Here is a 22,004-nt window from a genome sequence, read left to right as displayed (position 1 = left end):
GAGCTTGGAGAGATCACCCAGCTCTGGGCCTGCCTTTCCCCAGCCGCGCACGCCCAGACCTACAGCATGCGCAGAACAGGGGCCTCGGAGCTGAAAAGCAAATACATCATTTTTCCCTTTGTTTAATTAAATGAGAGATCATGAGTTAATCGCTTCCAAGCGCTTGTTTTCCTGCAGTGCCTGGAATGATAATCCTGTGTGCTGCCCAGTAGGAGCTGCTTTGGCTGCCGCAGCCGCGTCAACACCGAGCAGGGCTGGGAGAACAGAGGGAGGCATCTGGAAATGATTCTCTGAGCTCTGTCTGCAGAGCACCACTCCCTGCAAAGCTGTAGGAGCTGGTTTATCCACAGGCTATGGAGCAGTCCTGCCTGCCTCAGTGTAGGGAAACTGAGCCAGGCTACAGCCATGCCCTCTGCAAGGGATGCCATGGTGGCATGCAGAAAGCAGCTTGCTTTTGGAGGAAGGGGAACTGGGTGCTGTGCTTTTCTCCCTGAAAAGCCTAAAACAATAGCCCAAAGAGCAGGTAGAGCTGTTCCTGGTTATCTCACAGGAAGGTGGTGTAATTACAGGAGTTGGAATGCCTGCCTACCTCTATAGCTGCACCTCTTAATAATGCATTATTTTATCCAGAGGAAGGCAGGGTGCTGAAGGCAGGCGCCCTCTTCTCAGCCTCCCCCTGAGTCTCAGAGTGAGCAGCAGAGGGGGGAGCTGGCACTTGCTCTGGGAAGATTTTTCTCTCTTGAACTCATTGCCGCTGTGATTAGAACAGCTCAGGAAATGGGGCTGGGAGGGTTCTCCTCTCTGCAGCAATGGAGTGGGAAATCTCAAATTTTGTCAGAAAAACAAGCCTTCTTTTTAGCCAGAGGCCTTTCGAACAGAACACAGAAATGTGTCCTTTATTTAAAGGAAAGCAGTCTGTCTTTAAGCTCTGTGTCAGAAAGTGGAAAGGCTTCATGGAAAGCCCAGAGGTCTGTTTTTACTGGAAATGAGGTTTCTCACGTCAGCTGAGATCTGAGCAGCCCCAGCCAAGTGGTGCAGCACAGCAGCCTTTGCTGGCGGAGGGACCAGCTAACCCAGCCCTGCTCAGCCCCTGCTGTGAGCTCCTTTTCCCCCAGTCCCCAAGCTGGCCGGGAGCCATGGGCAGGCGCTGTGCTGTGCTGCTTGGAGCTCTGCCTCTCCCCAGTTTTGCTATTATTTCTACTTTCCAGTCTGGGGTGTGGGAGGGTTGGGTCATTTCTTCCCCTCACCTTTGCCCACTCTGGTCTCTCCTGCCCTGCCCTTGCACTGTGTCTTGGCACCTGGGCAGGAGGGGACACAGTGGGTGCGTGCAGGACGTGGCCACGCTCCGGGCAGCTGGCAGAAGAAGGACAAAGTTGCGGGAGCTCTGGCAAGGTCTCCCTGCTGAGCAGGAGCCCAGAGGCTCCGTGACTCAGAGCTGGGTGTACCACGGGCACCTCTCGCTGCGCTCGCAGCCTGCCAGGCTCTGCTCCACTGCCCAGCCTGCTCCTTGCTCTGCCAAGCCATGGCAAGCTCTGGGTTTAACTGGGGCACTTTGGCACATGTAGTTTCATTCTCTGGCAGCTCAAATGGGAGTGTAGGTTTGGGAAAGCAGAGCTGTAGCTTCTTTAACTAAATTCCTGTTACGGGATGAATCCTCAGCATGTTACATGGGCCAGTCCGGCTTGCTGGAAAGGAGCGCTGTCTGCCATAAGTCATGGGTTAGTCAAACCCATGTCAGTCTGGTCTCACCAAAACAATCTTTTTTAGTAGTCTGCAGACAGCTGTCATCAGGGAAGATTTATGCCTCTTCATATTTGCCTTGACCAAGACTCAGTACTTTGCAGGCAAAATGAGCAAAGTGCTTGGGTGAGTTGTAGGGGAAATGCTGCCAAGGCTTTGCTGTCCCAGGTGGGTCCAGAAGCACTGCAGGCCTCCCCTGCACTAATTTACATTGTCCTGAGCCACTTGGGTTGCTGTCTCTTGCTTGAAGAGCGCAGATATTCTGATGCTGTGTGAAGTGTGTGTGTAGCCCGGGGGATGACCTCTCTGTTCCCCAGGCAGGCTGATGTTTTGTTCTCCAAACCTGGAGGAGGTTCTCCAGGGTTCAGACTTAATTGGTGAGCAGTAGGTCCCGAAGAGGAAGAAGTTCAGTCCTGAGTAAGAAAGAAATGTAGAATGACAGGAGTTCCCAGTGGCTGGAGTTGCTATATTGGTCTTCTTATGCCCACAAACGTAGGTGGAAAATTCAATCAGTGCACCTAGAAAAGCCTAAGAAGCTCCTGGTTACTCCAGATGCCTCATGACAGGCTTCTCTTCCAACCTGCAGTGTCTGCTGCACCAGGAGTAGACACATTCCCTAATCAGGTTTGCAACAGCTGCTGGGCTCCTGTTCTGCCCAGGCACTCGTAGCTTCATTTCTGATTGACTCCTGGTTCTTGCTGCAGTTTGTGATGGAGTGGGGCTCTAAGGGCTGAGCAGCAGAGCTTTGCCACAACAGCCTTTACTGTCCTATTTGTCACAGCATCCCTGGCTCCTGTGATATGCAGAGGAAAGAGGGCAGCCCACCCCACCACGGCTCAGACCAAAGCCCCCTGCCAGTTGTGAACTCCTCCTGGGTTCTCACTGCTCCCCTGGCCTCCTGGCTGGGACCATGCTGGGTTGTTCCTGTCACATGGCTCAGCCCATCCCATCCCATCCCTGTGTGGTGCTTTCCTCCTCTGTCCCTGTGCTCCAGCCCCTGCAGCTGGCTCTCAGCTGAGCAGCAGTGAAAGCCAGTTTGGCCGGACATGACCTTAACCTGGGCTTTATTTAGCGCCTTGATTTATAGAGGAGTTATTTTAAAAGCATGTTTCTCTTCTGGGAGGTGTGGTGGAGTGGTGGCAGTGAGCTGGAGTTTATAGGTCCTCCTGTACTATTGACAAAGAACCATTTGAATCCCAAGGCTCCTTTTGCTTGCAGAGATGCTCTCTGGCTTGCTTGGAAAGTGCTCCTGTTGGTGTTTGTGCCCAGTGGCAGAAAAGGAGCACATGTCCAGGACCTTTCCTGTGAGAGGGATGTGGCAACAGCGTTGGAAGCAGGAAAGATTGAAATGTTCAGTCCCTGAAGGAGGCTGGTTTTTTTCAGCAGGCTCTGCCAGCTCTTGGGGACCACGGTGGGCTGGTTGTAGTGGAAATGTGCTGGGCAGGAGTGCACCCTCCATGGATTCTTTTACGTTTAGCTTGTTCTCCTTCTCTCCAGGTGCTGTTCACTCATCCCGGGTCACAAAAGTTTCTCCTTGTGCCTGCTGGGGGTTACACTGCCTGTTTGAGATAAGGGATGGAACCTCTGGAACAAGTTGCCCAGAGATTGTGGAGTCTCCTTCTCTGGAGATATTCAGTGGGATGTGGGAATCTACTTCTTATTTGGGGCTTTTCCTGCAGAATTAGCAGAGATTGTGCAAACATCTCTTTCTACCAAAAGATAGTGGTTGAAACCTTCTCTCTATCCATTAGAAATCTACACAGCTATCATGGCTTTGTGGTATAATCTAGCCAGAGGGAGAGAAAGCCTCTGTGCTCAGGAGTGCAGTTAGCACTGCACTCTGCAATGGCTACAGGCTATGCTTATTTTGTATTTTACTAAAGAAAGGATAAGGTACAAGCTGGTTTATTTTAACCATATAAAGGATTTTTGATTTGGTGCCAATGTTAATAATTGTTTTGTGAAGTCTAAGGCAGGAGGAATGGTGTGAGAACCTCACAGCGATGCACTGACTCATGTGCAAATATTTTGACTTCTTTGTTTTATTTGCAACAGTGAACTTAACAAATTTATTTTGGGGAGGGATTGATATCTGAAAGAATTTTGCTCAAGCAGAAGATGGTGCAGAACAAACCCCAGCTGGTTTTGATTGATGTTTTGAACTTGTGGGCTGTGGAGGGTCAGAGGGAGATTGTTGTCAAATGCTGCCAGCAGCAATGCTGTGATAGTGCCCAAGAAGGTGACTGGTGGGGTGGGAGAGCACCTGTGTGAAGGCCAGTTTTATCTGGCAAGGTCACAGGCACTTGCTAGGACAGATTGGTATCAACAGAGGTTACTGTTTTTCTGAGTGGAAGGTAAATTGTTTAAAACAGCCTTCTCGTCCAATTTAGAATTAGGGTTAAATGCTCATCCCCTAGAACTCAGCTCTTGAGAGTGTGCACATAGGGCTCTTGCTTTTGGAATTCTTGGTTTAAGAATACTGGATTAAGTATTCCAACTCAGGATAATCTATGATTCTATGTGTATGAAAAACAGCTCCTTAACCTCTGTTGATTCAGTTGCATTGGCCTGGAGTATTGCAGGAGGCAGTTGGTCTCTCAGAAAAGGTGTGGGCACTGTAGGAGCCTGCTGCCATCCATGTAGCCTTGCTTTTGCTGACATCAGGAGACAGAGCAGAAAGGTAAGGAAGCAGCACTGTCCCACAGGCAGCGTGTGGTTTGCCTGTCACTGTAGTTCTGCCAGCTCGTTGCAGGCAGGGATTGTGGAGGCATCACCTGGGTGTCCTCACCTCTCCTGTGCAGTCCCACGGGCTGTCTGTCCCACGAGGTGGCTTTGCATCTGAGCAGGGAGTTTATGTTGTGCTTAAACACCCAACCCTCTAAAGGAGGAACCTGAAGATAAGTAAGCTGCAAGAGATGGGAATGCTTGTGTGAGGAGCACCATCTCTGCTGGGCTGCAGGTCAGTTCAGGCTTGCTCTGAGACTCTTGAACTTTCCCAGGCTGGTGGAGGCATCTTCACAGATGTGCTGCAATGGATGGAAGCAGTGAAACCATTTGTTTCCTCCTGCTCCCCTTGTTCTACTGTTCCCCGGTTGTGGCGTAAGCTGTTGTGGCACTGCTTTGTTTAACTTTCTCTCCCAGTCTTGAAGTGTATTTTCAGGCATGTTCATGTAGTTGTTCCTGTTCTGCAGGAGGCTGTAGAGCTTCTGCGTAAGCAGCTGAAGTGCTTTTCTTGTCTCTAGTGAAAGGAGGTGGATTTGGATCAGATGAGGATCTGGCCAGACACCTGAGTAAACTTTCATTTGGTTTTGGAGCAAAACTTATTCCCACTGGCTGTAAGCTAGCCCAAGGGATCCCCTCTAAAATAGAAAAGAAAGGAGCAATCCTGATGCTCTCTACAGATATGTACAGCTTTATATTTTTTTAAATTGTTACTTTTTGGCAAGCTCTCTTGATTTACACCCATGCAATAACTCAGAATTTGGCCTCCAGCACTGGAATTGGTCCTGACACTATGGGCAGGCTCTGGCTGGCAGGTTCTCCCAAATGAAGGTGGATGCAGGCAAGCCATTGCCTCTGATCCCCCTGAACAGGCATCCTAGGTATCAATGGGTGTGCTCAGGGACCACAGGCAGCCCTGCTCACACACATTGTGTGAATCCTTGTGTGAGGCATCTTGCACTGCAGAAAACTCCTGGCTCCTGCATTAGAGCCTTTCATGAGAGGCAAACAGCTTTGAATAACGAGGAGTCGCTCTGGAGAATGGCTTTCCACAGAACCAAACGGCTCTGGCACCTTATCCTGGCCTGGGACTCCAGAGCGCAGGAGGCTGAGGAGCTTCAGCCCACGGCAGGTGCCCTTGGCCCACCAAGGAGTGTGCCCAAGCCATGGACAGGGCTGGTGATGCCCACCCATGGCTGTGTCTCTCGCACGCGCTCACGTGCTGCGGTGTGGTCTAACAGCCGCCCCACCCCGCGCAGGCAGCACAAGGACTTGCTGCGTAAGCAAAAGCTGGCAATCCTGTGTGCAGCGCTCTGCGAGCGCTCCACTCCTGCTTTGGGAGAGCTTCTCTGTGTTTACCTGCCATCTCCAGTGCCAAAAGAAGCCAGAAAGGACAGCATTGGCTCCTGTGATCTTCGTTCGTCCCGCGTTCGGCGATGGCCGCGCTCCTGGGCGTTGGGCGGATCGTGTCCCGGTGCCACTAACGCTTTCTGTCTCGGCAGGACTCGGAGTCACTGGACGGCTGCATTCAGAGCACGTTATCAGCACTCTACCCTCCATTCGAGGCTACCGCAGCCACTGTGCTGTGCCAAGTTTTTGATGTGGTGGAGAAGACGTACCGTGGGGATGGACTGCACTACCTCATAGACTTCCTGATTCCAGCCAAGCACATCCTGCAGTGCATTCAGCAGGATGCCTGTGTGAGTACATCATGCTCTCTAAGGCCTGTGAAGGCTTTCTTGGAGAGTTTTCTTTCTGCTCTTGTATGCAAAACGGCTGGCAAAAAGCGCTTGAGTATGTATGGCAGCCTAGGTGGGAGGGCAGGCAGACAATTAGGAAATAGTTGAGAAATTGTTGTTGAAGCTTAACCCTTCAGAGATCAGCCATCAGGTGTGGAGCAGTGCTCTCCCTTTCTGTAATCAGGAACACCAAGGGCTTAAGGGATTCACAGGAAGAGGTTTAGCAAAGTGTTTGCTAGATGTGTCTGACCAGGGTGGCCTCTGACCCCAGCTGTTCCCTGGCCCTGTGGATGAAGCTGTCGGGCTCTTGCCACTGGCACAATGACGTGCAGGGCAAAATGCTTCCAGTCGGTGTTTTTCCAAAACTCCAGCTCCCCTTTGATGGTTGCTGGAACAGTCACAAGGCTCAGTAGCCCCGAGGAGTCACGTTACATTTACTGCCAGAACGAGTCCAAGATTAACGTGCTTTACTGTTGGGAGTCTAAAATGTTAGAAACGATGAGTCAAACACCTCCATCACAAAACTTGGCTCGAGGTCTGCAAGATGAAAAAAAACCCAACCAGCCCAAACAACCTAAAATGTGGGTTTGTTCTAACTTTTTTGTCTCTGAATGCAAAGGGGGTGTGTGGCCAGGTTTTCAATTCAAGTCCTCATGGTAGAGGGCAAGGGATTTCTAGGAGGAGGAAAAGTATGGAATAGAGGCTGAAATAGTCACTCATTTGTTTCAAGGAAATGAAATACTGGGGGGACAGACCCATCACACAGGATGGATCCATGTGAACTAGGCAACCTGAAAGTGTGTTTTGGTGCAGTGTTTGTCACCTCATATTGTCACCAACCTCCAGCTTGGTGCCTGCCATCTCTGTGAGTCGAGGAGGATCCAAGGTGGTGCATGACCTTGCTGCTCTCTCCCACCCTGAACACTGGAATAGATGTTATTCCATCAGTATCCGTAATTGGAGCTTCTAATTCTATGGTGCATGGTGTGTTTGTCCCCTTTAAAAAAACAAAAAGCTTTTCGTTTATACAAACTGGTAATTATTTCAAGATGTTTCACGGCTTTCCCCAAAACACCGCCCTCGCTGAATGAGCCAAGGTAGCAATTTCCCCACTTCTCGAGATCCCGGCAGCTTCCGAGCGGCCAGCGGTGCCTTGGGCAGGTGAGGCAGTGAAGGAGAAGGAAGGAAAGCAGCAGCGAGGTGGGCGCACGGTGCTGCCGTCCCTGAGGGGAGCCGTTGGGGCAGGGGCCGAGGCACGCACGGCAAAGGCCGCGCAACCCCCGCGGCCCTCGGGACGCCACGGGTGGACGCGGGCAGGGCGGCTGGGCGGGTCTCGGCCCCCCGGCAGCCAATGGGAGAACAGCGGGTGCGGCAGTAGCCAATAGCAGCGCGGGGTCGCCTTGACGGGCATGGTGGCTTCGGTGGCTGTTGGAGGGCCGTTGGAACACGAGGCGCTGCAGTGCTCGGCCGTGAGGAGGGAGAGGTGTGAGGGCAATGGGTGCTCGGCCGTGAGGAGGGAGAGGTGTGGGGGAAATGGGTGCTGGGCGTCCCAAGGAGGGAGAGGTGTGAAGGCGGTGGGCACTGGGTGTCCTAAGGAGGGAGAGGTGAGGGCAGGTGGAGCTCGGGGTCCTGATGATGGAAGTGTGAGGCCAGTGGGCACTGGAGAAGCCCAGGATGCTGGTATCCCACCCAACTGACCAACAAGATGTGGGGTGGGTTGGGCAGCTGCCTTTAGGGAGGGCTGCACAAGGCTTAGCATTAGGTAGTGGGGGCTTTTGTTGAGGTGTGAAATGGCTGGGAGAGTGGTCAGCAAGATCCTTTCTTACTTGGTTGTGACCTTTTCAGGATGTGTCTCGTGATTTTTGCTTCTGGAGTGATAGTACAGGGAGATCAAGGGAAGCTCTCGGTACCTTGCACCCTCTTTAGAGTTGGGCCCAGGCTATTCCATATTTTATTTAAAAGTCTGCTTGTTTGATCTTTTAAATTAATTATTTCTTATTTATGAAATTTATTTAATTTGCTGTGGTCTCTTCTTCCCCAAACCTTCCCTGTATGCCCCTTCATCTTTACAGTCTGAAATCACAGGGGACTGTTTCTTACTAATTGCTTTTTGAAAATCTTGCCTGCCTTTTAGAGAGTCTAAACAAAAGCAATAGTTCCTCCTTAGTTTGTAGTTCAGCTACTCTGTGTGAGTGTTTCCTAAACACACTGGAGGGAAAAGAATTAACTTGTGTCTGAATGACTACTGTAGAAAGTCTTGAGAGCACTGGATCTTTTGTCAGCCTCTGCAGTGACAAAAGTGTAAATGGCTTCATGAAGTACTAGACTAGTTCATGGGCATTAAAATCATCAGCCAGTGTGTGGTTCCTCAGGGACTGGAAGGGGTGTTCCAAGGAGGTCTGTCTCTGCTTAGGACAAAGTTAATAACCAAATTTTGCCCCTGGCTTTGAGGTGATGTCCTGAGCTAAATGGTGTGTTCCAGCTTAACCATCCCTGTAGCTTTGGAATAGCTAAACAGGAATTCCACCTTTGTGCCATTTTTGTCATTGGTGCCCGGCTCTTTCTTCAGAGGCAGCTGGCTCAGCCTATTCCTGGCTGCAGCCACTGGGTGTAGAGGGTGTTCCTGGCACTCCTCTGGTGGGCCTGGTTTGGCTCTGTAGTGTTTGGACACGAGAAAAGCAAATCCTTGAGCCTCAAAATGAGATGTTAAAGGTACTGTAATAAGCCTCTTCACATAATCTTCCCTTTGAAGGTGCATTTTGGAGCAGGAGCAGCATGAGGATGCTCCACTTCTAAAGTTTTAAAGCTCTGTAATGTTTAGGCTATTGTGGGACTTGCATTCCTGTTTTGGATGTTACTCTGGCACCTGATGCAGTTTAGATTGTGGCTTTGTAGGGCTTTTCAGGAACTTCAATGCATTCTGCATTTTGGTTTTGGTGCTTTTATTGCTGAGTTTTCTGCTTATGAGTCAGTAGGCAGACAAGTAAGCATCTAAACAATGAGGCTGTTTGGAATTTCTTAATGTATGAGTGGCCCTCCAGTGGGTTATTCTGCATCCAGATTTTAACAGAATCTCCATGTCAAGTATGTGCTGATGGAATTCAGCTTTATGTTTATGCTGCTGCTGATTGTGTCTTTCACTTTTCAAGTCCTATGAGCCACAATAGTTTGGGAATTGATCTTATTGATCTTCATCTGCCTCTTTTCCCTGAAAGACCCTTGGTACAGACCATTGGCCTTAATACACTGACTAGGAGATCCTATAATGGCAGAAGAGGGGTTGGTGTGCTGCAGTGGTGCACTCTCTTCTGGAAAACTGCAAATTGCTCTAGTTTAAAACTTATAAACAAAATACTTGATTTGGGCACTTTGCTTGGAGCCACAAGCTTTGTTGGCTGAGGTGCTCTGTGAATTTTGAGCTTGGTATAAAAGTGCATGAAGTGCATTTAGCCTGAGACCTGCTGGAGCAGCTTGTGCAAACTGCTGCCAGAGGTGCTCTTGGCTTGCTGACTTTAACTGCATTGTGGATGAAAGGAACTCAGTGGCAGAGGCATCTGTGTCTTGCAGATCAGAAAGCCTGAGAACACCAGACTGCCCAGCTTAGCTGTGCCTTTGAGGAAAGTACAGCAGCTGTGGGTCAGGTTATAGGGCTTTTTGGTTCTAACTTAACAGAAAGAGGAAAGAAGGGGAGATGTGTATGCTCTGAGTCAAAGTTAGAATAGAAAGGTAATATTAATATGATTCTTCAAGTAAATGAAAACTGAAGTAAGGTTCCTTTTTGTGGTGATACAGTGTGTAAGTACATGAGTAGGGCAGTAGCAGTAAGTGAACAGAAGTAAAGCTGCTGTGACTGAACTTGACTGTTTTGAAGAAATAGGACTGGCAGGTCTCCATCCTGGAATATGGAAGAAGTTACCATGTAATGCTGAATGTCTGGTAGCAGGGATTTTGTAGAATCTGTTAAGTCAGGACTAGTAACAAAATACAGAGAACAAGCTGAGCCTACAACATTGTGCACTGAGCAAGGACTGAATTAACTGACCCATGAAAAACTGAATAACGTTTCCATGTGGTTTGCTCCATGGCAGGTAGTGTCACAGCAGCCTTTTTAATAAACCAGCTCTCTCTAGAGAGATAAGTTTCATTGTTTAATCTCTGCCATAAGTGATTTATTATGGAGTCATATGGAAGATTAATTACTGTGTCAAAGGGGTTGATGTTTATGCAAGAATTGCAAGATGGCTACAAACTGGTGAAAGGGAGGGAGGATGTTTGTACTGGGGGGAAATGGCATTGGAGGCAGGAGTCATGAAACGTACCATGCTTCTGATCCATGACCTTGGCATGAAAAGTAAGAGTATGTATGGCATGTTTGTGGTGAAACCAGCCTGGGACACACCAGCTATAACCTGGAAGATGAGGGTGATAAATGCATTGCACAAGATGAGCTCTAAAATTTTGTTCTTAAATTTTGTAATGGTAACTCAGAGGGCAAGCATGTGCCTCCATGAAGTGGCAGGCAGAACTTCTGTTGTGAACTGGAGCTCATCAGTTTGAAAAGAAAAACCAGGAGGTGACTGGGTTACTGTAGGAGGGGGACTGGAAGATGAGTGGGATCTCAGCTTTAAGAGATGCTTCCAGCACATTTGGGAAGTGCTGGTGCCATTACAGGCCGTGTTTTACAGTGCTTTGCACAATGAACAAAATGGTTTTTAAGAAAAAGAAATGGGCATTACAAAGGAGGTACTTCAGGCACACTGATGAAGGTAGACATGCTAAGGTCATGTGACGTGAGTTAATAAGTCTTAAGTAATGGGAACATATCCAGAAAATACAGGATTGAGGAGGAGGAATTACTGAATCTGAAGGATGATTTGGGTTTCTAAACCTGTGAACAACTTTGCTTCAGGTGCAAGGAGAGTTAGAAATCTGGTGGGGCTGAAGGTAAGGCTTGATGAACATAAGAAAAATTGTTTTATGCCAGTACCTGTTGTTTCAAGGTGTGTGAGGATCCAAGAAGTTCCTCTCTGGTTTCTCTGCTGTATGGCAAAATACTTGAATCAATTGAATCCAAAGCCTTGTACAGAAAAAGATGAAATTAATTGTGGAATTGATGGCTTATATAATGGCTTAATTTAAATCTTACCCAAACAGAATCAAGTTCAAAGGACTGGGCATTATTTTTTGAAGTTGTGATAACGCTGTAAATAATTGAGTCAGGTCAGTTCATCCATGAAACTTCAGTTCTTTTACTTGGGTTGCATTTGTCTGAGGCATGGCCTGAGTGCTGCTGTGTTTTGGGAATGAGGAAATTGCTGGTATGTTAAGTGTGGTTCCTCACAGTTTGCTGATGGCACTTGCTGCTTTCTTTCTCTGTGGCTCTGCTGTGCTTTCCTCATTTGCTGCTTCCTATCTCCTGTTTTGTTTTTGCACTCTCCTCTTCCCTCCACTGGGACATTGCAGCCTCCCAGTGTAACTTGTGCCCACCTGTCCTGCACGGGTGGTTTGTGTTGGTAGATTTTCTTATTTCTCTTTTCAAGAGAAGACCTTAGTGTGGAAAACTTACCTACATCAATAACCAAAGACCCTAAATTAATTGTTTTCTTGATCTCTCTTACTCAGAAGCTTGAGCTGAGATCTTTTGCTGGTGCTGAGAACACTTTCTGTTGTCTCCACAGGCTCCGTACTGCGGGTTGCTGTTTCGCCATGCGGGCTGGCCCCTGTGCATTCAGGACAAGATTGTAATCCAGCTCGCTTCCATTGACTGGCAAATCCTGAAGCCTGGTGACTTCTACCTGCAGGTGGTCCCCTCTGTGAAGAAGCCTCCACGAATTGTATTGAAATGTTTGGCAAAAGATAAGCATAATGTAGAAGAAGTGGTGATTCCTGAAGTTTCATATACCTCTATTTTTACTCTGGAATGGTTGAGTACGTTCAATGGAGAGCGGATGGGCATAGCACTGGAAAATTGTTTACTGACCACTGATGAGAAAATATTTCGTGTCCCTTGGGATAAAGTGGTTAATCCTGAATTTATAAATAAACCAAAAATAATTGAAAACAATATCATCTCTCCAGAAATAACAGAGGAACGTTCAATTTTGTGCCTCTCCACTGACCATACTGAGTGTGGTTCACCAGACCTGAGGTCTCAGTATCTGCAGGAACTAAGCTCAAATCGAGACAACCCTGTCATTAGCAGCACTGCTCCACAGTTAAATGAAGCTCTGGTCAATGGTGTCTGTACGAGTCCTGTGACTCAGGAGAACTTGGAAAGTGACCTTGAAGGGGAGTACGTTGAGCTGGCAGAAGTTTCACTGCCCAGGTTTGGGCCACAAACAGGATCTGTAACACAGTCGCTGGCATTAAGTTATTTCACTCAGCCCAGGGCACGAGTGAATGAGTCTAAAGGCAAGCACAGGTTTATTGTCATACAAGACAGCACCTACTCCAAGAACTTAATTCATTCAGCACTTATGCAGAAAGAGCACTGTCAAATGGACACTCTGAGCACTTCTCCAGAAGTTCTGAAAAATGTTACTCCGTTGGAAGGCAGCAAAATGATGGCACATGGAGAACTGTCCCCAGAAGGTCAGCTGATAGCAGCTGATCCTGGAAGCATGGGTGATAACTTCCCTGTGGCTGAGCCTCCTGCTTGCCGTGCAGAAGATTCCTCTGCAGAGCGCGAGGCTCGCAGTGAGCGATATGCACTGTGCAGCTACACTGATGTGTGTGCTGGAGATGCTGCCAGCTGCAAGGCACGAGTGCCTGGTGCCCCTGGAAACGTGGAGGGACAAAGGGATGGACCTAGTGAGAATGCTGGTGTTGAAACATTGGAGCAGAGCCCAGAAGTGACTCTAGATGCTACTGCTGCTGAAGAGGAAGTGATGCTGGGAGTACACACAGAACCACTGACTGAGGGGCAAAAGGAGGTGACACTGATGGATGCTGCTTCTGTACCTGTCCTGGGGCCTTTGGGACCATGTTGCACACTAAAGGAAGCTTCTGATGTCTCTTGCCAGGTTGTCAGTGGAAGTGTTGAGCCAGTTCAGGTCACTACATTGCCTGAGAATTCAGATGTAGGTGGGGAGAGAGGCTCTCCTTCAGGGAACACAGCAGATGTAAGCGCTTGCTGCAGTGATAATGAGGCAAATTCTCCATTAAATCCTCCAGAAGAGAGCCAAGGAGATGTAGATGGATTTGAGGTGGGAAGAAGGGAGAGCCAAGAGGAAGTGAAAGAGTCTAAAGAAATGTTGACTGTAAATGAAAATCAGACTAGTCATAGTCACTGTTCTGTGACAGCCTCAGCAGATGGAACCTTGTCAGATGGTGAAGAGCAAGAGCATAAAAAGGCTGAAGAAGCCATACCACTCAAAACTGCCCAGTCAGCAGAGGAGAATCAGATGGCAGAACAATTAAATAACGGTGACTTGTTGGCTCCCAGTGCACAAGAGGAAGATTCAAGTCTGTTCGAAACCCAGAGGTCTGGAGGGACGTTTGAGGAGCTGCAAAGACCGGTGGAAAACCATGGCAGTGAAAGTGAAGAGAACTCTCTGCTGAACCAGGAGCATGTTGCAACACAGGACTTGCAGGGACAGGTGGAGAACCAGGGAAGTTGTTCTTACAGGGAAAGGTTGAAGACTACAGCCTCAAAAACACTGGAATCCATTGAGGAGGAATTGGAGGGTGAACCACTGTCCTCAGAACCTGCTGAGGGGCGTACAGAGCCTGCCACTCTGCACTCCCAGCCAGAGGCATCGTTGGGGGCATCACCTCCTAAAGGTACAGCCATTGGGTGTTTGTGTGGTTGTGTTTGGTAACATGGATTGAAAGCAAAATCCTCAAGCAGTACTGCTTGAATACTGCTTATCAGGCAGGATTTGATAAATCCATCTGGGAGGCTTTGGGGTAATAGACAAAATACTGGGAAGAGATTAAATTGTCATTTTTTGTGGCATGAAATTAGCTTTCTCTTCACAGGTGGCTTTATTGTGGCATTTTGTTTAATAATTCTTTGCAAATTTATGTTGGTACAGAACAAAGTTCTATTGGAAGAAACTTTTAATTTCAGTAAATCTGATTGCTGGTGACCTCCTCCTGCTTACATTCATGATGTGGAGAATGTATGAGGAGAGACTTGTCTAACTGTACAAGTCTTTCATAGTTGAAAAGTGGCTTTAGGAAGATGGCTGTGGCAAGAGGAAGCAACAGTGGATGCCACAGTAAAAAATACTAGTTGTGTAACGTGACCTGAAGATGAACAAGTGTAAGTGCTGATAAGTGATTCAGGCAGCAAGCTGCAGAGCTGAGGGATTCCCCCTCTCCCTGCCTTCCCCTCCGGCATGCTTTCTTCAGCTCGATTGTGTTTCAAGTAGGAGCTGTTTAACTTGAGTGGGAGAGCACAGGAATTAAGCATCTGACTTCAGCTCACATGGAATGTTCAAGCAGGTATTACCCAGATTTCTTGATGCTTGGGTTCCTGAGCTGGGGCTGTGCTTCTGCAGGAGATTGAGAGGGCAATCCGGGTGTGTGCCTTTTGCACCAGACTGTAGGCAGGCAGTGTGTAACCACACGGGCCCCGTGTGGGCTTTGCCCAGCTCTGCTGAGTCTGGAGAGCTGCAGCTGGATCTGCAGATCACACAGAGGAGCGGGGGTGGGTGGAACATGCCATTCCAGTTCAGCAGCTCTCATTCCCTGAGACCCCTGGCTAGGAAAATTACCCAGCTTGAAATGTTGGACTGAGGACTCTTGAAAGGGTTGGCGTTCAGACCCAGGTTGCTGGGGCATGTTTGGTCCTCTGGGGCAACAGATCCAGAGCTGGTTGTCTTGGGGTGTGCTGCCCCTGTAATGCTTGCCCTGGTCCCCAGTTATGTGGCCAAAAGCTGCTGCATGATTCCATTTGACTGCCCATACAGCTGCTTCTCAGGTGCCCAAAAGTCACATTTTACCTGATGTCTTAGTGACCTTCTAATGGAGCTAAATTAGTGTCCACTGATTAAAATAAAACTTCATTAACATTTGCATCAAACAAATCTATAGTTAGACAAGCCCAGGGTTACCAGGCATTTCTGATACTTCTGAAGTGACAAGCATTTCTCTTCTGCAAAATGGAGGGGTCAGCTCAAAAGTTTCTATTTCTGCAGCACACTTCTCTCTGAGCATCTCTCACCATCAGCAGAAAAAAAAATCACCTTCTGCCTATCTGTGGGTGTTGGTGGATGTATGTGAGGAAATAGCCATGCTTTGGGTATTCATTCCCCTGGCCAACCTGAACGTGGCCTGACTTCATGCTTGCTCAGGACCAGGCCTTGGAGCACCTAGTCTGTGTTTAGTGCTGGGTGGACACTTTGCTCATGAGTGCTGTGGCTGCTTGTAGAGTGTTCCCATCTCTTCTCTTTTAAGACTAACCAGATCCAGCTTGTTATGAGATGTGTGATGTTCTCACTGGTCCAAAGAATAAATCTTGGCCACTGCTGGAGGTTTTAGCAGTGATGGACCCCTCTGGGGTACACACAGAGTTTGTTTTTAATGAAAGACAATACAAATGATTTTGGGGATTTGGCTGAAATATGTGACCCTTTTGGTTCAAATCTGCTGATGTTAAACTTGGGCATTGCAGTTTAAGAAAAATTCAAACCTTTTTATCTCAGTGTTTGTAAAGCAAAAGAAACAACCTAAATTGCCAGGAAAACCACCCAAACTATCCAAATAAACTTTTTATGGTAAAGGGCAGCTCAAGTATCTGTTAATGCTGGCAGTAGTTCTTGAACACTGTAGCTGGCACTATAAAAAGCTTAATCCATTCAATTACATTTGATTGCTTTGAGATCCAAACAAGCCATCTCCTTATCTAGCCCCATTAAACCCTCAGAGATGTACTTACAAGATAATTCAGAGATAAAATTACAAAGCAAAGCAAATGTCCTACAAATGGACTTTACTTTTCCAGCAAGGTGGTTCTGTGGGTTAAATTCTCTGTGTCTTGTTGAGGTCATTTTGCTGCTATGATTGGAAACTGGGGGTATCTTGTCTAAACTATAAATAACAACAGAGCTAAAGCTTTACTGGGTCAATTCAGATCTGAAATTCACACCTCAGCAGCAGTGGGCAGAGGCACAATTTGCTTTGTGTGAGGTGGAGGAGCTTGCTTGTTACAGCAGATATTGTTGATTATGTCAAAATACGTGTTCAGAACTGGGGCATCTGAGTTTGCTGTGTCTGCAGGTTTTTCCTTGTCCCTTAACTCTCTCCCTTTACTTCCACTCTCAGTGAGCTTATTTTGTGCACAAATAGAGCCTAAATTAGGAAGACTTAGATATAAATAGAAAAAACTCTGAAGTCAAATGTGAACTGTTTTGAGTTGGTGGCTTAAAATTTACACTGCTTCCATTCACAGATAATGTGACTGCTGTTTTTTCCTAATGACTAACATCTAAATGAAACTTTGCAGCTCTGGAAAGAATTCCTCTATTTTGTGGGTGGAAAATATCTTGATATTCAAGAAATAGTTTGAAAAGCCCCACTGGGGCATATTCAGCAGCACCTGTCAGGGCGTTCCGTTCCTGGTCCGGTTACTGCCTGGTGTTAGCATGGGTGATCCTGGTGCTGGGGCAGTTTGCAGGGAAAATGCTAATGCCTCTTTGAAATGCACACAAGCAAATCCTCCTCTCCCACTTCCTTGACCTCGGGGGAAGGTGGAACCTGCAAACACGGCGAGTTCAGATGTCCCTGTTCTCAATTTGCTTTTAGATGTAATCCTCCGCATTGGACAATTTCCGCTGCAGCGAGTGCCTCCGCCCCGATTGCAAATAACAAACAGTGGGCTTGGGCCTCTTGGGAGAGCTGGCATCTGCACAGCTGAGCTGGCCTTCAGGAGCTCGGGAAGAGTTTTGTTTGGGCAAGACGTGCATAGTCTGGAGGCTGCACAGCTTTAGTGAAGTTTCTCCAGGGCTGAAAAGCCCCGGTACCGTGACTGTGTGTGGTGGGCTGAGCAAAATGTTTCTCTCCTACCTTTTGGGAGCTGCTGCCTCATTCCTAAGAGATATCCAAGGCAGGACTGTCACACACATTTATGTATTTCTCTTGCCCTGGTGTGTAACCTATGTGGAATACAGCTATGTTCTGTTTCTTGTCCTCTTTAAATCTCACATTTTGATCCTCTTTGCAGGCTTTTGTCATTTTATGAGGACCCCTTTACTAAAAACTGTGTAGTTCTTCTTATTGCCAGTCCTTACAGCTCATTGATAAGATGATTCCATGTTCTCCTAGAAAGTCTACCAGCTCTTAGTGTGAAACCTTTGGGCACAACTTCCATGCCTCTGTGATGTTCAAGAAACCCTTTCTGCAGGAGATCAGTGCCCCTCTGAAGTGCTGCTCAGGAGGATGTAGCAGTGTTTGGAGTGGATTGCACCACTGGGAGATGGAGGCTGAGGTAGCCCCAGGAACAGAGTGGGGCTCTGGCACAGCCCAGACCTGGGCAGAGCCCCAAAGCCCTCACAGCAGCTTCTGTGGCCAAATGATGCCAGGCTGGATCCCAGGGGTGCTCCTCAACCAGGGGTGTTGCCAGAGAGGAATGAGCAGCTGTTCTATCGTGCCCTTGATGGTGCAGTGCCTGGGAGCTCCTCCTAGTTCCCCTCACTGCTGCATGATTTGTTGCAGTGAGCAATGCTGCTCAGGGCACTTCTCTCACTCATTTTAGCAATTTTGAAAGCAGTTCAGGCTAAGCTTCAACCTGTAAATCTCCTTCACTGCTAAAACTTGTATTGAAAGCCACTTCAAGGGCTGCTTTGTTCCTGGTCCTGCTCTTTAATGAAGTATTGGAATCTGTTAGTAAATAAACTGAGTCAAGTGTCAGCATTGTTGATGCAGCAGGAAGGTAGGATGGTTGAAGTAAATTTTAAATAGCAATTAAAATGTCTGACTTCAGAGCCAGTAAATAAATATTCCACTCTTATTTTCCTGAAGAAAGGTTGATATTTTTGGTGGTAGATACTGAAGTATCAGGTTTTGTAGTGAAGTCTTTTATTTGGTATAGCTTTCTGCAAACTCAGGGATAGCCTAGTTGTGCACTTAGGATACTAAAGATCTATTATGGAAGATGTTCTGTTGGCATCCAATTCTTGTGATGTTGGGAAATGGGGAATAATACTTCTTGCACAGTGGATAGACACTTTTTTCCTTCTTTCCAGATAATTTTACATGAAAATTGAAACTCGATAGAGTTAGCTTTAGTTTCCATGTAATAGCCAAGATATTTAATTTTAGAATTAACTGATTCTGATAACTTGTACTTTCAAGCTGAGGTGTCAGACAAAGGAAGCATTTTCTGCAGTTCTTGAGCAAGAGCTGATTGGTGTAATCATCCTGTTCTTCAGTGTTTTTAAATGTGTTTCTGACTTTCAAGTTAAATGTTAATTAAAAAAGGCTGGACAAGGAGAACAAGGTCTCTTTGGCCAATTTCCAGTTGATCTGTCAGCCTCCAGTTGACTTCATATTTTCAGGAACTAATCTGAAAGTGGTGTTGGGGGAGTAATTCTGTCCTGATGGAGTAGCCCTCCCTGTCAGGAGCTGGTTTATCACTTCAGCATGCTCAGGCTGCTGGAGCTCAGCCAGGGACTTGCAGTGTGCCAGACTTGCAGGCTGTGAGCAGACATGTACTGCTTGATATGTTACCTTTAAAAAGGACTTTGACTACAGTAATCTCCATCTGAATTGAGCTTTTATATTTTGCAAACTTCACAATAAATTGGTTTCTTTTTTTAGAATTACAGTAGTATTAATGTTATAACCAGTTTTAGATGCATGCTGCTGGCTAAAGGGCTGGAGGAGCTGCAGACTGCTGGAGCTGGGAGCACATCCCTCCCCAGTCTGGTACTCACCTGGGATCTTTTGGGTGGAACTCTGCTCGAGCTTCTGTTTGTTGCTTGTCTTACAGGGATGGTGCCAGAAGAGACAGAGATGAGAAAAGAGGCAACTGGCACAGGTGTGTTGAAAGCAGTGAGTAAAAGCAGTGCCCTGGAGGAAAGTTCACCTCCTGTTACTCCCCCGACATCCCCAACTTCTGGAAGTGCCTGGGGTGGTCACTTTGCACGTACCATGGCCAGGGATGTGAACCCAGAAGTGCTCAGGAGTGGAGTTGCCTACCTGCCTGGTGAGTAGCTGAGCCAGAATGTGTCTTGGAAATGTGGTTTGCAGGAGGGCAAGGGAGGTGAGCCTCCTTCTGCAGCACTGGAGGCTGGTGCCAATTCTGTTTCTTCCAAACCTCTTCAGAAATTCCACTTCTTGAATCCTCTGAAGTTTCCGAATGGGCAGGACAGGAAGCAGAACTTCCCTCCCATTAATGTTAATTTGCTCTCAGGAGTCTCAAAATGTTAACCAAGTGTGTATGAGTCAGAAATGCCAAATCTGTGGGCTCATACCAGGAGTTCAAAAAGAGCAGAGTGAGGATGCAGCTAATGATGGGCTGGTGGGCCTGACATCAGACCTGGTCAGAAGAATAGGAACTTGATTCACTTGCTAGGTAATTAAAGGATAGGAATGTAGAAGATGCTCTTTGACAGGACTCTTGAAAACCAGTTTTATTCTTGGTAATTAGAAGTTTGGTTGACTAAATGTAGCCATGTAGATATAATAGATTTTTGGAAAACATTTGATTTCATGAGACATGGTGTTGAGAGAAATGTCCCAGTAAAGTGGATGAGCAACATGAAGGGTGAATGATAGTGTAGCTAAATAGCAGATGACAAAACCTGCCAGCTATCAAGGGACAACTTCCCAGAATTATTCTGCCAGAATCAGGTTTTAGGTCAAATGTTATTCAGTGTTTGCATCTGATAGAGCAATGAGTATCAAATAGCTGCAGATAAAATTTCTGCATGGGATGAATATTGGCAGAGGGGTGAACAAAGCTGAGGCTGTTGGACAGAGCAGCCAGGGCTGCTTGGTGTACAGGGCCCACACAAGACGTCTTTGTGTTTAACCAAACATGAAGTGAAGCAGAGGAAGTAAGAGCTACCTCTCTAGTGAGAAGCAGCATTTGGCAGCTCTGTGTAAGGAGCCCCTGTGGGCTTGTCCTCTGAGAGCCAGCAGAGGGTTGTTCAGTGTGGGGCAGGAGGAGCTCTGGGGCCACGTATGAGTTGAAAATTGGGCCGAGAGCCCAAGCTCAGAGAAGAGGTCAGGCAGACTGTGCAGTGTGGAGGAGCAGGGAGGGAGAGCAGAAAGGCAGCACAGGCATCTCCCAGGTGGTGCTGGCTCTGCAAGACCCATTTTGACATCACTTGTGTAGAGGGGAGGAGACAGCTAGACTGATGAAAATACAGATTTTTACCTCTGTATACTTGTTGGTGATGCCTCTGAAATAGTTTGGGCTGTATTGTAAAAGGAAATGGTAAATATTAGAGGTGGTGCAGAGAAAGGTTACAGCCTTTTCTTGTAACTAAACTGGGTGTCTTGCAACAAGAGACTGGAAGGTTGTTTATCTCACAGGATGATTGAGAAAGAGGTGAAATCACCTTTGTGCCAGGAAGGAAGAAGGGAGTTAAAACTTTTCCAGTTTCTGGAAGAAGATGAAATGGAAAACCAAGGGCAGGGCAGAATAATGGTAGATTCATACATCTAACTTTGCTTTAGTAGATGAATTGTTGCAACAAATTCCAAAGGAGTATTTTTAATCTGCTGGTCAGTTTGGACATTTTTATGCTGTATATAACAGCCCAAAAAGTTACAGGAATAGAGAGGGTCTTTCAGAGAAGCTCTCAGTCCATGCTGTTGCAGGAGCCTGACCATGTTACCTAATGCTCCCTTTGTCACAGATTCCAATCAAAATGTACCAATGTTAAATGAGACAAAAACATTTGAATATATGATGGAGGGATATCAAATGCCCACAAGAAGCAAGGATTGGGTTTGATACTGCTTCCAAGCAAGTTTTTCTCTAAGGAAGGAATTATGTTTCCTGTAAAAGCACTATCAGATTTGAATGACCTCTCTGCCTCTTTGGGGTTTCAGTGGGCAATCCTCACACCTGAGGGAATGTACTGACCACTCATTAAATGCTTTATGTTAGTCAGTGATAATGATACAGTAATTACATTAGAAGGAATAACTTTTATAATGAATGGTAAATAAGAGCTAAGTAGTAAATTAGTAGCTGATGTAGTTAGCTGAAACTTCCAGGATAGTTTCAGTTTTGGATTATGCCACTGTTGAGACCTAGCCCTGGTGGCTCTAATGGCTTTTTTGACCTGGTCAGGCAATTCCCAGATTACTAGGTGGAAGTTCAAGGTTTAATCAAATTCTGGTGATGCCCAACCTGCTTGATGGACAGTAGATGTTGCTTCAAAATTAAAAAGCTTTTATTGAGCCATTTTTTTAGTAATTAAGGGTTTTTTTTATTTTATTTTATGATGGTCCCCTTAGCTTATGAAACAAATTATATTAATGAGCTTTTTCTAATTTCTTTCCATCTCTTTGATTATGCAGCATCCAGGTTACAGTGTTTCAGGAGTAATGAAAGTCCTCCTGAATCACACTGATGATGAAAGATGTTTGTTAGCAGGAGAAAGCCTCTGTCGCAGTTTTGATCCCTGGGAGGCAGAAAGCCCTGCTTCAAAATGGTGCCCATCTGTGTCTGTGGCCCTTACTCAAGTCATGTCCAAGTGACAGATGGAGATGACACTGGGGCAGCTTTCCATGCTTGTGCCTGTCCATCTGTGTCTGTTTTACCTGACAGCTCTCATGCTTGTCCCTGGGGTGGGGGAGAGAGGTGGTCCAGGACAGGATCTCCTGTGGCAGGAACAGAGTTAA

General features: G+C 47.0%; 1 protein-coding gene across 3 annotated transcripts in view; it reads left to right on the top strand.

Moving 5' to 3' along the window:
• Positions 1 to 22,004, top strand: part of PLEKHG4 (pleckstrin homology and RhoGEF domain containing G4) — an 84,250-nt gene that overhangs the window by 7,360 nt on the left and 54,886 nt on the right. For all 3 annotated transcript variants that reach the window (XM_064723452.1, XM_064723451.1, XM_064723450.1), the window contains exons 2-4: positions 5,964 to 6,161; positions 11,879 to 13,982; positions 19,135 to 19,350. In XM_064723452.1, the coding sequence (XP_064579522.1) occupies positions 5,964 to 6,161; positions 11,879 to 13,982; positions 19,135 to 19,350 (2,518 nt within the window). The remainder of the gene's footprint in view (positions 1 to 5,963; positions 6,162 to 11,878; positions 13,983 to 19,134; positions 19,351 to 22,004) is intronic.

Source organism: Zonotrichia leucophrys, chromosome 11, assembly GCF_028769735.1.
Source record: "Zonotrichia leucophrys gambelii isolate GWCS_2022_RI chromosome 11, RI_Zleu_2.0, whole genome shotgun sequence".
NCBI classification, from domain to species: domain Eukaryota; kingdom Metazoa; phylum Chordata; class Aves; order Passeriformes; family Passerellidae; genus Zonotrichia; species Zonotrichia leucophrys.
The sequence above is the reverse complement of the archived record's forward strand: the minus strand, read 5'-3'. Positions and strand labels throughout refer to the sequence as shown.